General features: G+C 42.0%; 1 protein-coding gene across 3 annotated transcripts in view; it reads left to right on the top strand.

Moving 5' to 3' along the window:
• VIPR1 (vasoactive intestinal peptide receptor 1) overlaps positions 1-16,645 on the top strand; it is a 120,158-nt gene that overhangs the window by 56,352 nt on the left and 47,161 nt on the right. For all 3 annotated transcript variants that reach the window (XM_085562826.1, XM_077789712.2, XM_077789720.2), the window contains one exon: positions 6,502-6,609. In XM_085562826.1, the coding sequence (XP_085418952.1) occupies positions 6,502-6,609 (108 nt within the window). The remainder of the gene's footprint in view (positions 1-6,501; positions 6,610-16,645) is intronic.

The following is a 16,645-nucleotide window of genomic DNA, read 5'->3' as shown; positions in this document are numbered from 1 at the left end:
GCCACAGTGAGAACCCAGGCTGGGCTTGTCAGGGGGACAATAAATGTCCCCCGTGGCTGTGTCCAGTCCTGAGAGCTTGGAAACTGCCTGCTGGCATGAAATTGGAGTGAAAATGAGATTTTATTGCAGCACACCAGGCTGTAATGATGCTCTGGGATAGCTCAGCCTGGTTTAACTGAGCTGTGCCTTTGCCTTGCTGTTATCCCTGAGGGTTCTGAGAGCTCCTGGGATACCCCAGGTGTCAAATGGGCATCCCTGCATCTGAACAGGGATTCCAGGAGCAAAATGTGTGGGAATGGCTTTCAGAAGAGACCTGGAGTGACCCCAAGCATTAAGGGCTGTGAGGGTTTGAGGGGCGGTGTTCCATCAGAGGTTGGTGCCCTTGGAGGTCTTTTCCAACCTCAATGATTCCATGATTCAGTGAATGCCAAAGACCACCCTAGGTCAGGGGTGGCTCCGTGTGGTGGAAAAGTCTCTCCTCCAACCCGAGCTTCCAAAGAAAGGCTCAGCAGTCTCTGTTGTTCAGTCTCAAGGCAGTTTATTGCAAGTTATCTAAAAGATTTTCTTCTGGGGCTGCTGTGGTTTGCTCACAGCTCAGGCAGAGGCACACACACACCCTGACATCCTCTCTGACCCTGACTGCTTCTTCTCTCCCACCCAGGACTGCTGCTGTCTTTTATATGGTACATTACGTGTTACATGGTTACAGTTTTTCCCCAATGCCCATTACCTATATTAAATGGTGATTTTCTATCTTTTATATGGTACATTACGTGTTACATGTTTACAGTTTTTCCCCAATGCCTATTACCTATATTAAATGGTGCTTTTCTACTCTAAACCAATCTGTGAGTGCCAACATCACCAAGAACATGGAGGTAAGGAAGAAGAAAGAGGGAGGACAGGGCAGGCCCAAATCCCTCCATCTTAAAACCTCTGACCCCCATGTACAAAGTAAAAACTCCCCTGTACAGGACTTAAACCCGCCTATACAGCACTCAAAAATTCTTCCCTCTACTTTGTGACTACTTCTACTCTAATTTCTAAACTTTTGTGACTTCTTGTTCTTCCTGCAAGGTTGGTAACTCATTCCATGGCTCAAACCCAAAATCACAGCTGTTTGCAGCTGCCTGCCAGGTCTCAAATGCTTCTGGCCAGGGCCTGGAATCTCCAAAAATGTCTGAGAGACATTTTGAGTTCTGACAAGCAAAGACTGATGTGCTGAAAGGGTTTTTCCCTGACCTGGGAGTTCACCTGGCTTCAGAGAGTGCCTGGTGCCAGCCTGCTGCCATTCACCTCTTCTTCAGCCAGACCAAATCCCACCTCAGGGCTGTGCCAAAGCTCTGGAATTCATGTTTATTCATGAGGGAAAGTTATTTTATTCTCTGCTGCTTCCTAGATAAGCTTTGACCACAATTTGCTGGAAGTGTAGATATGACTCCAATAAATGGGTTTTTATGCTCCAGTCTGCCAGTCTGCAAACCAGTGTGAGAATTGACCTTTTTTCTGTTTATTAACCTTTCAAAGGAACAGGAAATGAGAGCTCTGATCTACTTTTAGCAGAGCCAGTGGGAGAGGTGTGCCTGATGCCCTGCAGCCACCGTGTCACTGGTCTGCAGCTTCTCCTGAGCCAGAACCTCTTAGAGGAGGGCTCGGGGTGAGGCTGGTGACTTGTTGGTGGAATATTTGGTTTGCAGTGAGGGAGGCTGAGCTGCTGGATAGAGGGAGCTGAGCTCCAGCTTCTTTAGAGGCGTGAAGGATTTCTCCCTGCAGCCCTCCAGAAGAAGATATTCAGCTCCAGAGAGCACTTCATGATCTGGCAAGGAAGGGAAAGGCTGAGGGTATGGGAGTCACAGTTTAAATAATTTAAATGGAAAATGTTGCCCTGGTTTTTAAAAGTGTTACGTTGTCTTTTATAGTTCTTTTTAAAGTTTTAAAGTTCTTTTAAAAGTTTTCTATGCCTTCTGATGTTTATATATTTCTACTGGAGTTCTCACATACTGTTCATGTAAATAATGATTGTTTTGCATTCTTCTTTGTAAGAGAAGAGAATTGATGGACTGATAGTTTGACCAGTGTGGTTAGAGAGGTGGCAATTTCATCCTCCAATCCACTGTCACTTTTAGAATTATATATATTGCAAGGTCAGAAATAAAATTAAGTCTTTTTTTCTCTTGAACTCACCAAGCTCCTGTGTATTAATTTCGTGTCCAATAGCAACAGGAAAAAAAAAAAAAAAACAAACAGAAACCTTCTTTTTAAAAATATTTATTTAATTTTATGAAGCTTATTTTTATAATGACGAGTTGAAATACTGCACCTGTGGCACCCAGAGAGGTGCTAAGTGCTGCTGATTTAGAAAAGCCTCACACTTATTTTTATACAGCTCCTCCAGATTCACCTGGGATCCTTCCCAAGGCAAAGCACAGCCCCTGGCAGTGTGCAGCCCGTGGTTTTTTGGGACAGGCACGTGAGCAGAGCAGAGTCCTTTTGATGGAAATGGAGAGTAGGTGTGTGTGGCATTCTTCTCTCTCTCAGGATTTTTCACAGAGGAGCACAGAGGAAAGAAAGAAAAAACAATTTCTATTTCTGCTCCTTGTTTTTCCCATGTGGGATGTGTTTGGAGAATTGTTTACCTGGGGTGATTGCTTGGTTGGATTCTGGTGAGGATTGTTTGAGCCTCATGGCCAATCCAACCCACCTGGGGCTGGACTCTCTGAGAGGGTCACAAGCTTTGCGTTAGTTATGGTAATTAGAAAAAGGTTTGTATTTTTAGTATCTCCTTTAAATCGTATATTAATATATTGTAGTATAGTTATAATAAAGAAATCATTCAGCCTTCTGAACTGGGGTCAGACATCAGCATTTCTTCCCACTGTGTTTCCCTACATTTACAATAGGTGTGTTTTTAACTCATTGGCACTTGCTGCACTGGGTGAGGATTGATAAATACCTTTGTGTCCTCCCTGCAGGCACTGAGTGCAAGGTAGAAGACAACTTTATAATTAATTAATTAATGGGGAAGCCCTTATCAATCCTCAAACATGACATGATCAGGCCAAATTTGTCATCTTTGCTGCATCCAAGTGATGCCACAGGGAAGAGAGGGATTTCCTTCTTTCAAGGCACAGTGCAGCTGTTTCTGCTCTCAGATGGACTTTTGCCTGCCAAGCCCCCAATGCCAGCTCTTTTCCAGGATAAAATCTTATCAGTCTGGGAGGAAGAAAAGCATTTTCTGGAAGGCTCTTTGATAAATCTTATCTATGTACTGGGTCAGATGAAAGGGCACAAAGTTTTACCTGAAATTGTGATGGGATTGTTATAGCACTGGACTGTGCATATAAAGCATTTTGCAGGTATCAATCTTCAATTGTTCAATTTTTCCAATTATTTAAACTCCAGTTATTCTCTTCTACTCACTAAAAAAATTACTGATTTTCCTGAACTGCAGATAATTAGCTCAAGAAAGACACAGACTGTTAGAAGAGGTTGCCCAGAGAAGCTGTGGCTGCCCCTGGATTCCTGGAAGTGTCCAGGGCCAGGTTGGACGGGGCTTGGAGCAGCCTGGGACAGTGGCAGAGATTTGGAATGAGATGATCTTTAGGGTCCATTCCAACCCAAACCATTCCAAGATTAACTGATCCTGTGGTGAGAGGCACTGCCAGCCAGAGTTCTGCTTTCCATTCCCTTCTTTATTTATTGCAGAAATATTTTCAGCATGTCTGGGGCAGCAATGAGGAAGATTTGTATGGTAAGAGCTAACAGGCAGGTACAAGGTGTGTTTACAGAAGCAATAATTTATAAAAATACATTTTATGTGTCTTGCAAGGCCAGTTGCACTTTCTTTTTATCAGAAAAAAAAAAAAAAGCTTTTTATACAAAACTGAGCACCTAAAAGCTTTCTTCACACATCACAGGTGGTGCTGAAAAATGTCAACAGAGAAAAAGATACAGCTCACCAAAACTCTCAGAGTGCATAATTCAGGGCATTTAAAAAGCCATCTGATGCTATCAGATGGCTTTTATTTTGTACTATAACCTATCATGAGGTAATGGCTGCACTCTAATTTATTGCACTTGGTGGAGGAAAAGATTGTAGAATGTGAAATATTCCGCTGTGGAATCATTTTCCATGGAATCTTTAATATCCTGACACTGTTGGAGCTGCTGGCTGTTTGGAGGGAGATAAGTGTGAGCTGTGAGAGCAGAGCTGGGCACCAGACACAGGGACCTGAAACCTGGTTTTTAATGAGCTCTGCAGGAGAGCTGCACCAGGGAGATACCATCAGTTATTCCAGTTTTCAGGCTCTGATAAACTCAGTTCAGGACTTCATTATTTGAAAAGTTCAGTTTGTCCATGAAAGAAGAGGGGGGGGGGTAAAACCTGTAAAATTTGAAAGCGAGCTAAGGGTTCTTTTTCAGCTTCAAAGCATTTCTGTGTGCTCTCTATTGATCTGAGACAGATCTGCCTCACTCTGCACAGGCTGGTGATGACTCCAGCCCTTTCCTTAGCTCAGGGAGGAAAAGATGATTTAAAGGGGGAATTTGGGTGAAATTATTGAAACGTAAATTTTAAGGAATTTAGAGATTTTAGAGGAGCTAAGATTTTAGTTAGAAATAAGTCTTACTAGAGTTAATTAAAATAAATGAGTAGGCCTTGATGAAGTTAAGAGTTAGTAGTTAACTAATAATTGATTGATTGTCAGCACAATGTTTAGTTAGCTGGGTTTATAATGAAGAATACACAAACTGACAAAGAGCTTTTAGGAACATGAGACAATTCTGGGCCTCCTCTGTTCTGAAACCAATTGAGGACAAAAAATGGGAGTTCTACCAACAGTTCATTTATCATATTTGCATTGAAAAGGTAGAAAGGTCAGAACGAGGAAGACTTCATTTACTTCCTCATTTTGGGACCCCTCCCCATGAAAGGGACACTGACCCATTTCAAGGGACAAACTAGGCATGCTTAATAGCTTTTGGAGTGATTAGCATACGAAGCAGGGAATGGGATGTACCAAAATTATGAATATGTATTTGTATTTTTGGTATTCAATACTTGTATGGATAAGAAGACTCTGTAATCACCTGGAGGCTGCGGTGTGGATTTGGGAGCGATCCCACACACAATAAACACAATAAACACACACTTTCTGACTTTAAACTCTTAGAGAGTTTTTGTCCATCACAGTTGGATCTCGGTACTAGATCAATATCCATATTTTTAATAAATCATTACCAACAAGTGCAGCCTGACAGGGGTTCTCATAGCTCCCTTTGCTGGCATGTGAGAAGTCTTTCCTCAAGGTTTTGTCACCACTTTGTTCCTCACACCCCAGGGTCTCTCCTGTGGGGCTGTTGACCTCAACAGTGCGTGAGTCACATTTGGGGGAGTGTTTCCATCTGATGGGCTGTGACAAATTACTGACAAATAAAAAGGTGCTGGGAAAAGGGAGCTCTGCTGACAACCCATCCATCTCACCCAGGCAGCAACTGAAGTGCCTGGCTGTTGGAAATATAAAGCAGGGGGGAAAATGTCAAAATTCTGCTAAGAACTCTAAAAGGGTGACATATGGATGTAAAAATGTGTTTGAGTCCTTTATTTTTTTTTTCTATTAATTCAAATCTGCCAATTCCTTTTGGCTTCAACAGTAAAGTTACGTGATCCAACAATGCAGCATGCCTGGGGTGTTATTAATGCTTTTTGAGAAATTAAAGGGCAAAATCAAAACCTTAGAAATCTGTGGAAAGGACATGGCATTTTTCTTTCCACTAAAGCTTTTATTCTACCCAGAAAATCTTCACCCATGCCTCATTTTGACAAAACCCTGTGTTTTCTGCCCGTGTTGGTGGTTATTCCTTCATTCCTAGCTTGGATGTGCCACCTTCCCTCACTCTTCCCTAGGGATCCTCTCCTGGCCACAGCACTGCCCTGCTCAGCCTCCAGCAGTGGTTTGTGCCTTTTCCCTTTTTAAGAAGAAAACTGCTTCTGACGAAGGGATTTGGGTCCTTGATCCCTTGATTGTCACCTGTGTCCCCTTCCTGCTGGGAGAGCTGCACAGTGGGAAGGAAAATTTGATGGCATTTGGGGGAAACACAGAAGGAAGGGGACGATGCCTCACAGGTTCAGATCAGGTGTTTTTATGCAACAGGGAGTGACAAGGGCAAGGAAGAGAGATATTTAATTAGGAATTTCTGCCTTTTTAATCCAAGAGAAGACAATGGTCTTGTATCTAGCCTGATTTTCCTTTTTTTTTTTTTTTCCCTCCCTTATCTGCTGTTCTGTCCCCAGTGAATTCTGGAAAATTACAGCACTGAATTTTAGGGACTGGGGGAGCTAAAAGCTGCGTGTTTAAAGGAAATATTCAGGGGATTTTGTTCCAAAAGGTGCCTGTGCCAGGGTGAGGGTCTCAACACACCTTTGCAGAGCTGCTCTGTTGCATCCAGCACTCCTGAGTGCTCCAGCATCTGCTTTTTTTTTTTTTTTTCTCTCTTCCCCAGGCTGCAGGAGGCAGTGGGACAACATCACATGCTGGCCTGAAGCAGAGGTGGGAGAAGTCGTGGTACGGCCATGCCCCAAGTACTTCAGATTCCTGACCTCCTTCCTGGGTAAGCAAACCCCAAATCAGCTCCACAGCTTCACTCCCAGGGGGGTTCCTCATCATTCCACGGAGGGAACATCTCAATAAAGAGGAATAAACCAACTCTTAGCCCAAGGTGAAGGAGTTTCCAAGCCATCCATGAATTTCCAAACATCAAAACATCCTGCCTGCACTTGCAACAGCACTGCTGTTGATCACAGGGATGCACAAATGGCTCCTGGTGAAATCCAAAAATATGGATGTGAAAATTGAATCAAGCAGTGGAACAGTTGTGTTTGTTGTGCAAAATGAGCAGTTTAGCACAATCATTAATTAAGTCTCTGACAGAAAAAGAACAAACTGGAACTGGATGTAATAAAGTTTTGGGTATTTTCCTGCTGGAATGACAAATCTGACCACAGGTCAAGGAATTAATCTGAAAAATAATGGGCAGGGGAGGTTAATGGAGAATTCAGCTTAACTCCCTGTTCAGGGTGTTCTGAGAAGCTTTAGTTTAAAACCCAGGTCTCAAGGGGCCGTGCAGTAACAGGGCTGGTTGTGTCTCCTGGTAGTTTATAGTTATTTTTCACTATTTTTATTATAGAAGCCCTGAAGGCCTTAACAAAGAATTAAGTTCTTTTGCACTGAAGATGCTGCATTGAGCTGACCCTCCATTACTAAAGCCTTGTAGTGAAAATCCATAGGATAAATTAAAAGTGGGGGTTGGGAACACAATATCACCCCTGTTCAACAGGCACTGCACTCATTAACCAGCACATGCTGATTACATGACTTGCCCAAGGCCACACCAAAATTCTTTGCAGGCACAGAATGGAAATTTAAAATCCCTGGAGTCCTATCCTGTGGACTCTTTGCTTCTTTTTTCTGTCAGGGTTGGGATTAAATTGCGAGATGGAATTTCATGTTGGGACTCAGATGTTTATCAGTTCTCATCTCTGTCACAGCCTCACAAACCCTGAGTTCTGCAGCCCCTCACTCTGACAAACTAAACATGGAGCCCATCTCTCTCTGCAAGGCCTTTTAAGAATCAACTATCCAATTAAGAAGTGACACCTGAATTAGTTTTACTTTTAACCCTATAACCAACCACCTGTGCCTGAAATGGGGAATTTTTTATCCAATTACACAAAATCTAAAACCATGGAGAAGAAGAAAAAGAAGGAGCAGCCTCCACCCAAAACCTCCATCTTGCTTTACATCTATTCCTGCATTCTAAACCCTTCAACTCTGAGTTTCCCACCCTGTGATATCACATACATCTATTCAAGCTATACACTTATAATCTCAGTTTTATCATTCCATTTTGGAAGCTTCTCCACGGCCTCAGGTCAGTGCAGTGTTCTCCTGGGGGTCAGTGCCTGGCAGCACAGAAAGTCTGAAATTCTCAGTATCCAGGGTTCCAGCACTATCTTGGCCCTGACTTCCTCATTTCCCAAATTCCCTGGTAGCCCATCACTCCTGTGCCAACACCCAGGGAGAAGAGGCAGAAGCTGCTGTGATATCACATCGTGCAGGACAAGACCCCTGTGCATTGGATCAGCTGTGTGGAATAATTTCCTGCTGTTTTTGCTCTGCACCCTCCCCTGAGCACAGCATTCACTCTCTGGGTTTTATACACCAGCAGAGTTAGTAAAACAGAAAGAAAAATCTCTTAAAAATGCCTTCTAGTGTGGGAACCCAGGGCAAGGGGAATATCCTCCTGTCTGCCCTGGGGTGCCCTGACTCCCAGGAAAACACTGACTTTGACATTCATTCATGGAGAAGGCCCCCTAAGCCTCAAGGTAAACCAGAAACCACAAAAGTGTGAAATATAATTGTAGAGATTGTAGATAGTATTGGAGTATGTCACATGGGTGAGAAATTTAGGGTTTAGGATTTTTAGTATGTTATAGATGGGTTCAAGATGGAGGATATAGGGTGTTGTCTCAAGTTCCTTTCTTTTTTCTTTCTTCTTCCTCTTTCTTCTTGGGTTTGGGTGGTATCTTGAAATTGGATAGAAAAATCTGCATTGTGAGTCTTTAGGGGTCAATTATTGGGTTAGAAAGGGAAATAATCTAGATGTCACTTCTTAATTGGGTAGTTTAGCTTTTGATTAATCTTAAAAAGAACTTGCAGCACGAGGTTCTTGGCCATTTTTGTGCTGTTTTCCTGCACACAGAATCTGGTGCAGACAGTGTGCTGAAGTTTTGATAAGAGAATAATAAACAGAAGCTGAAAACCCAAAAAGTCCAATGCATCTCTCATTCCTGACACAGAACTGCTCCAGGAGGGTCTCCCCTGCCAGGGGCCTGCAAATTCACATTCTAGTACATCATCCCACGAGAGCTGAGTGATGAGGAGAATATTTTGTATATTTGATATATATAGAGGTCAAGCAGTGGAACAGGCTGCCCAGGTGGATTCATTGTCCAGGGAAGTGCTCCAAAATAGGAACATGGTTTAGTGTGGATCTGACAATGTTGGGTTAATGGTTGGACTTGATGATCTCAGATGTCTTTTTAAACCTGAATGACTCTTAAGATTCCATTTTGTGTGTGTATTCTTTTCTCCTTTTAAATCATTGGGACTATGTTGGATTTAAGCTAAGGAAAGTGGGATATCTTTAATTTTGTGTCAGGATGGGTTCATGAGACTCAATAAATTTGCCTGTTCAGCGGCAACTGCTCTTCTCTGATGTGTCCTGGGAGATCCTGGTCTCCAAGTTCCCCTGCAAAAAGGTGCAGATCTCCCATAGTTTCATGTCATTGGGTCTGCCAGGTACTTCAGAGCATCTCAAAACCCTTAGGGTGGGTGTGGGCTGGGCTCTGCTCCCAGGGAACAAGGGACAGGACAAGAGGAAATGGCCTCATGCTGTGCCAGGGGAGGTTCAGGTTGGACTTCAGGATAATTTTTTTTCATGGAAAGTGTGGTGAGGCATTATAAGGAGCTTCTCAGGGAGGTTTGGAGTCCCCACCCCAGGAGATGTCCCAGGAAAGCCTGGAGGTGGCACACAGTGCTCTAGGCTGCGGTTTTATGGTTGTTTATGGTAAGTTATTTAAAAGATTTTTTTTGGGGTTGTTGTGGTTTGTTTAGTAGTTTAGATAAAGATATATATTTTTTTGATTTTTTTTGTTTGTTTGTTTTTTGTTTTTTTTCCTCCCTGTTCTTGGTTGTTGTTATTTTTATATGGTATATTACGTGATAAATGTTTATATTTTTTAATATTTATTATTTATATTAAATGGTGTTTTTTTATTTTACATTAATTTGTGAGTGTTAATATTATTAAGAATGTGGAGGTAAGGAAGAAGAAACAGGAAGGATAGGGCAGATTTAATTTTTTTTATTTTAAAACTTTTGACTTTTATGTATAAAATAACCCCCCCCGATAAGTATTAAAACTCTTTTGTATAGTACTATTTTTTTTCTTTTTATTTTGTGACTATTTCTATTATAATATCTCAATTTTTGTGATTTCTTGTTCTTTTTGTAAAGTTGGTAAATCATTTTATGGCTTAAACTTAAAATTATAGTTGTTTTTAGCTGCCTTCTAGGGTCTTAAATTCTTCTGACTTGGGCTTGGAACTTCCAAAAATGTCTGAGGGACATTGTGAGTTCCAACAGCTCTCTGCAGCTGAAGGTTGTCATCCAGGGATTCCAGTCACTGGAAAGCTGGCTGCTGTGTACAGGGGTGATAGAACAAGAGGGAATGGCTTTAAACTGACAAAAAGCTGGGTTAGATTAGATTTTTAGGAAGAAATTCTTCCCTGTGAGGGTGGTGAGGGTGCCCAGAGCAGCTGTGGCTGCCCCTGGATCCCTGGAAATGTCCAAGGCCAGGTTGGATGGAGCTTGGAGCAAACTGGGACAGTGGAAGGTGTCCCTGCCCATGGAAGGCAGGGGGTGGAGGAGATGAGCTTTAAGGTCCTTTCCAACCAATCCACTCTATGTTTTTATGATTGAATGGTTTGGTCAGTGATTCATCTCAACCTGAATTAGCAATTTACAGTGATCAGATGAACAGCAGCACAAAAGTACCTGTTTGGTAAAGCACAGGGTGAGTTTCTTTGGAGAAAGCAGAGTCAAGACTCTTAATTTCTGCTGTTTGTAAAGCTGGAGTGTCTGTACAAGGCTGGTGGCCAGGACCCCATTAATGTCCACAGAAATCTGGTCAGCAGTCGCTAAAGACACTGTGGAGGTACCTGAACAGCTCTGGAGGTGCTCTATTGATGAATTTTCTGTTGACTGGAGTAGGAATGCACAGACACTGAGGGCTCTGTGCAGGTTTTCAACCATAAACATCTGGTACCATTTGATACATGTTGAAAGATCTAAAATCCACAAGGATTCCCCAACTGTTGTTAAGATATCTGTATTCAGGAAGCCAAATTGCCAACCTCAAATGGCATTTTTATCAGCTGATTTTAGAGTTTTCCATAAGTCAGCCTATCTCTGAGCTGGTTTTACAGTCAGAGGTGAGGAACAGGCTCCTTTAGAGGTACAGGTCAGCTGGTGTTTAGATTCCCACTCCAGGATGAGTTTAATACCATCTGTAAACCACATATTTCTCTCAAATTTCAACCAAAAATATTGCAGAGTGGCTCTGGCAGATGGGAATGTCTTCCAACAGGATTGAATTCCGCCTCAGCAGAGCACCAACAGAACAACTGATGCCATTCCCCAAGCAGAAGCAGCAGCTTTGATTCTCTCTGAGTCAGACACTTCGTACACAACCATCAACAATCAGGGAAAGCAGTGATGGTCTTAAATAAAGAGAGGGGAAGATTGCCTCCTGTTTTATAGGATTTGTTGCAAAATAAATGCCATTAAATGTTGTGAAGCAGCTCTTCCTTTGTAGCAGTGAGTGTCACTGAGCAGCTTTCAAGGAACTCAGTCATCTGGGTAATGTTTGTGTTGTACTTTTTGATCCCTTTGCAGGAATGTGCAAGCTTTTATCAAGTTGTGAGCCAGAGAAAATCTTTTTAATGTGTTTATAGCAGGACAAGAGTGAAACACCAGGGAACAAAGAGTTAATGTGATTTTCCTGCCTCAAGGAGAATAAGCTCTTCAAATGACTGATATCCCATCTCATGGTTAATAAAGGATAAAATGTCTCATGGCATTTAAAAGCCTTAAACTGTCCTGATGTCATTTGACATTAATTTTTTATGGCATTCACAGACCCAGAAAATTTTCATTATTTCATGACGTTCGTCAGTGCCATGTGAGGGAGATGGATGAAAATATTTTTGGCACCTTTCATTATTAAGGTGCATTGCTTTCCACCCTTTGACCAGAGTGTTCCAGCTCTCTTTCCATACGTGGAAGATGACATTTGTAATAGGGATTTACGTCTCACAGTTTCTCCAAAAGCAAATTGTCCACTGTGCACAAGTTCAATTAGCACTGACAGTTTTAAAGCTTCAGCTCTGAGATTAATTGACCTAAGGGGGTGGGGATGGGCACAACCAAGCTCTGGAATCCCACTCAGCGAGGTGAGATCCATCTGAGTTTTGGGCTTGCCAAACTCCTTTTTTCCTCAGGTGTTCTAAATTTATTTCCCCTCTCCTTTCCCCTCCTTTGTGAACACTTTTTTATTCTGCATTGCTTCTGAAACTGGAGCAAGAATTGAATAAAATGAGGATAGGGATGAGCAGAGAGCAGCAGAGGAGAAAAAGCCAACACCACCTCTCTAAAGAACCCCAAAATAAACCATGCCCATTATTTATTTGCTACAATGGTCATTAAAATACCCAAGAAGTTGAGTGTGGGTTTTGTGGAGATCACTGAGAACTTCAACCTGCTCAGGTGTCTTGCTGTCCTTCATATCAGAAAGGCAAAATTACCTGGAGAAAAGGAGGCTCAGAGAGGGCATCACCATCCCTGGCAGTTCAAAACCTTCTGGATGTGGCACTTGGGGATGTGGTTTGATGGTGGCCTTGGCTGTGTGGGGTTAATGATTGGACTTGATGATCTTAGAGAGCTTTTCCAACCTAAACCATTCTATGATTCCATGATTTATTTGCACCTGAGCTGTCATAATGCTTGTGCCATCCTCTGAAGGATTAGTGCTACACCTCTACCCAATAATCTGCATTTTTTTTTTTCCTAAATGTTTCTTGGAATCCTATAATTGCAGGATCAAAATATCTAAAGATAATTTTGTCCTAAAATTTGACAGCTTTGTTTTTAGGATGAGAAAAAAAACAGTTTACAAAAGATGCCTAATCTAGGGGAACATTGATATTGTTATTGTTAAGAAAGGGGAATTATATGCATCAAGGATCAAGATCTTCACTCTTAGAAGTGAAATGGGCAAGAAGGGGAAAGGAAATAAGGGAAAATTGGGTTTTGCCACAAAAACAGGGTGCAGGAAGTTTCAGGGCACTGGACATGTGGCAGTAATATCTGCAGGCCAAGTGATGTGAAAAACAACCAAGGAAGAAAATGAAGTTGGTCTTGTTGCTGTGCTGACCCAGTGCCACAGGTTCTACTATGACATGAAGCTATGAAATACAAAAATATGAAATAAAATCAAACCCTGGGCAGAAATTGCACTGAAGGAATGATATTGTGAGACCAAGACTGAGGCGGAGGAAGCAAATTGGGGAATTATCCTGCCACAACTTTCCCCACAAGTTTTTCCCAGGCCCAAGCACTTCAGCATCCAGCTAAGTGCAAGCTTCAAGTGCTTCCCAGGAACAGTGAGGCAGATCAATAATAAAAATGAAAGTAGAGATGTGCCAGTGGGCTCAGCAGTGTCTCAGGAATGGTAAATAACAGAAGTGTTACTGCTTTAATGGTTTCTGCTTGAAAAAAATCAATTTATGTCCATGGACTATGATGCTAGGGAAGCAGGACTGATTGCTGGGCAGAGCACACCTTCCCCTCTGCTTCAGAAGTTATTACAGAAAAGGGCAAAGAAAGCAAGAGGGGGGCAAAACCCAACACCCCTGAGCCATGACTGACCTCAGATCTCTTTGTCTGAATTCAAACTTCCATTAAAACCCAATAAGAGGTTTTTTTCCAAGATGATCAAAGAAATAAAACTTCACCTGTAATATGAACTTTCAGACATGTCTCAGAGTTTGAAACAGATGAGAGGCAGAAAGAAATTAAGAGGAAAAAACTAAACAGCAAGATAACAGCTCTGTGCATTTATTTAGTTTAACTCCCACCCAGATCAAACACCTCTGATAAAGAAAATGTTCTGGTTTTATCTCTGTTCCACAAACTCCTCCCTCCTCTTCTGCTGTGTCATGAATAAATCATGGAAGGAAATTCCTCTCAGTGACAACAAGGAGGTTCTCTGACCATGTCAGGGAGGTTGGAATTGAGCTTTAGGGTCTCTTCTAACCCAAATAATTCCATGAAGATTTCATGACTCTAAATTCTGAAACTAGATTTGCTTGTGCAGCCTCCATCCTTGAAGGATTCCGAGAATATCCAAAAGGCATCTGGTCATGCTTCCACTTTGGGTGACCACACCTGAGCAGGCACTTGGGGCCAGATGATCTCCAGAGGTCCCTTCCAGCCTCTGCCATTCTGGGATGCCACGAAAGCAAAGAGCACTGAGCTCTTGCAAGGCATGATGAGGTTATTATTAAAATAAATGAGAGGTGGGTGTGGCTTTTTCAATTTTTTTTTTTTAATGGAAAACCTCACCTCATTGCTTTTAGGAACAGATACACCAGTTTGACAGTGGTAACTTTGATAAATTAAATACAAACCCCACAGAAAAGCCCAGATTAATTAATGGCTTTAACTTACGCCACAAGAATGAGGGGACTCTGTTCTCTTCTTTTTCAACAACACAGAGGAGAGCCTGGAGATACTGTCCATCTCTCAGTGATTCAGGAGTGAATTTCCTCCACTCTGCATTGCTAATTACATGTAGTTATTAACCCCTGGTCTCCTTTCTCATTAAATCTCCAGGAGTACAGTTTGAAAATGTTAGCTGCAGTCTGATAGGAAATGGGAACATTTGGGAAATCTAGTGAACTTGGAAAGACTGGAGAGAAATTCTAAGTGCAGAAAATTTGTGGTTTCTGATACTGTCATTTTCAATGTACTACAAATTTTCAATGTACTCCAGATTTTCAGTGTACTCCAGATTTTCAATGTACTGCATTGGTGCTCATTTTAGGGAGAACTTGTGTTACACGAATTAGTGAGAAACAGCTCTGGAAAATGGCAAATACAACTTCTGGTGCTTTGAAAAATTTGCCTTTCCATTGACAAATAAAATTAGACTTCATGACCAAAGTCTGGAAAAACCAAGAGCCAGCGAGACCACAAAAATATCTCATTTTCATCAGGGATCTGTGGCAGTGCTGGGATTTGATATTGGAACATAAAAATCTGTGTGATACTTCAGTCTAACCTGAGCCTGTAAACCTCAGAGGAAAGCTAAGCTTGTGGGGCAATTTCCCAAATGTTATGCTCATTTTCAGTATAGAAATTGATATTTTAAATAATAGTGATCAGAAATGTTATTTGGTCTGAGGAGAGACATCATCCATTACTTGAGGCAAACTGTGGTGTGATAAAATCTTTGTTTTCTAACCTTCTACTTTTTGTATCTCTCAGACATCAGGTGAACATGAGAGGTTTTTGGAAGGTGTCTTGTATCACACCACATGTGTGAATTTCCACATTTAAAATTACATGAGCAGCAAAGGGTGGCAGAAAAACTTCTCTGGAAAGTGAGTTTCCCTAAAGTCAGAGTAATTTTTTTTTTTTTTAATCCCACTGATGCTTTGCCATTGTTCTTCTTTCTACCTTGGTTTCCATATCTGCTAAAGCATTGGGACAATTTTTGAAAGTATTGAGAGAGGTGAGAGTTCTTAAATAATCATAAAATTCTGAGGAAGTGCAATTGAAAAGAAGAAATTGGAGGGAAATAAGCTGAAAGAAGCACACCTTAGCTCGCTAAGAATAAGAAACAAAGATTTAAAACCACCATGAAATCTTAAGCCATCCTCAAACAGAGCTTTGAGCAGGAAATGGGAAGCAGTGAAGTTCAGATAATGGGATCCATTGTAACAAAGAAGAAATAACAGAAATTGCATAACCTCAAAAAAGCTGAAAGCACTGAACAGTCATTGATTTGTTTGCACAAGATCCTTTATGATCCTGATATGAACTCTGGTGGGAAGAGCTACAAACGGTGCAAGGAAAGCCTGGAACAGCAGCCCACGGAGCTGGGCTGAACCTGCTTCTTCTGGAGCAGCTGTGAAAATGAACAAAGGCACCTTCGAGAGCCCTCCCAGACTCAGATCTGTTGCAAAAACAGATTAAAGGGGCAAGTTTAATGTCAAAATCCATCTGTCACAGGGACTGGAGAAGCGCCTTCAGGCAGGGGACTGCCTGCTGCTGATTTCAGTGCAGAACATGGCTGGGAAGATGCTCAGATGACTCAAGTGTCAGAAATTGCTGGACACAAATATTTTTGTGACTCACAGCTGCATAATTGATTTGGTCCCATTTGCAGGAGTTTTCTTACTCTTGCGTGCAAAGAGCTCCATTGTTGGAAATGTTTGCAAAGCTCTTTGAGCTTCACTGGTGTTGTTTTTCACCTTAAGAAGCAAGGTTTGACTTCTGTTTGTTCTTTGTGGTGTGTTGACCAGTTTTCAAGTTTTGTGTGGTGAATGGCACCAGTGCAATGCCCCAATAATGGGATCTTAATGAGGTGTGCAGGGTGGGGACTGGTGGGCAGGGAAGGTGCTGGGGGAATTTGCAGTGTGCTGTTGGGTGCACTGCTGCTTTGTTATTTTTTGACAAACCTATATCTTGGCCTTTTAGCCTACAAACTTCTTGGGGTAAGGCTTGTCCTGAGTGCTGCTCTCTCCTTTGGCTGGATTAAACTGATGGGGGTTTGAGGGTCGGCTGGGACAAGAAGCAGAGATGTTTTACAAAGTGAGAAGTGCTTTGCTCTCACAATCCTGGATGGATCAGGCAGTTCTGAGTACCAAAGAGCCACGTGAAGTTCAGGTTTGACAGTTTGGCTGAAGGAATGAGATGTTCTTGTGTTAATTAAAGCTCTCTTTAGCTGGTCAGAGGCCCCA

The sequence above is a fragment of the Lonchura striata genome, chromosome 2 (genome assembly GCF_050655825.1).
Source record: "Lonchura striata isolate lonStrDom1 chromosome 2, ASM5065582v1, whole genome shotgun sequence".
Taxonomy (NCBI): Eukaryota; Metazoa; Chordata; class Aves; order Passeriformes; family Estrildidae; genus Lonchura; species Lonchura striata.
This window is presented reverse-complemented; position numbering and strand designations above follow the sequence as displayed.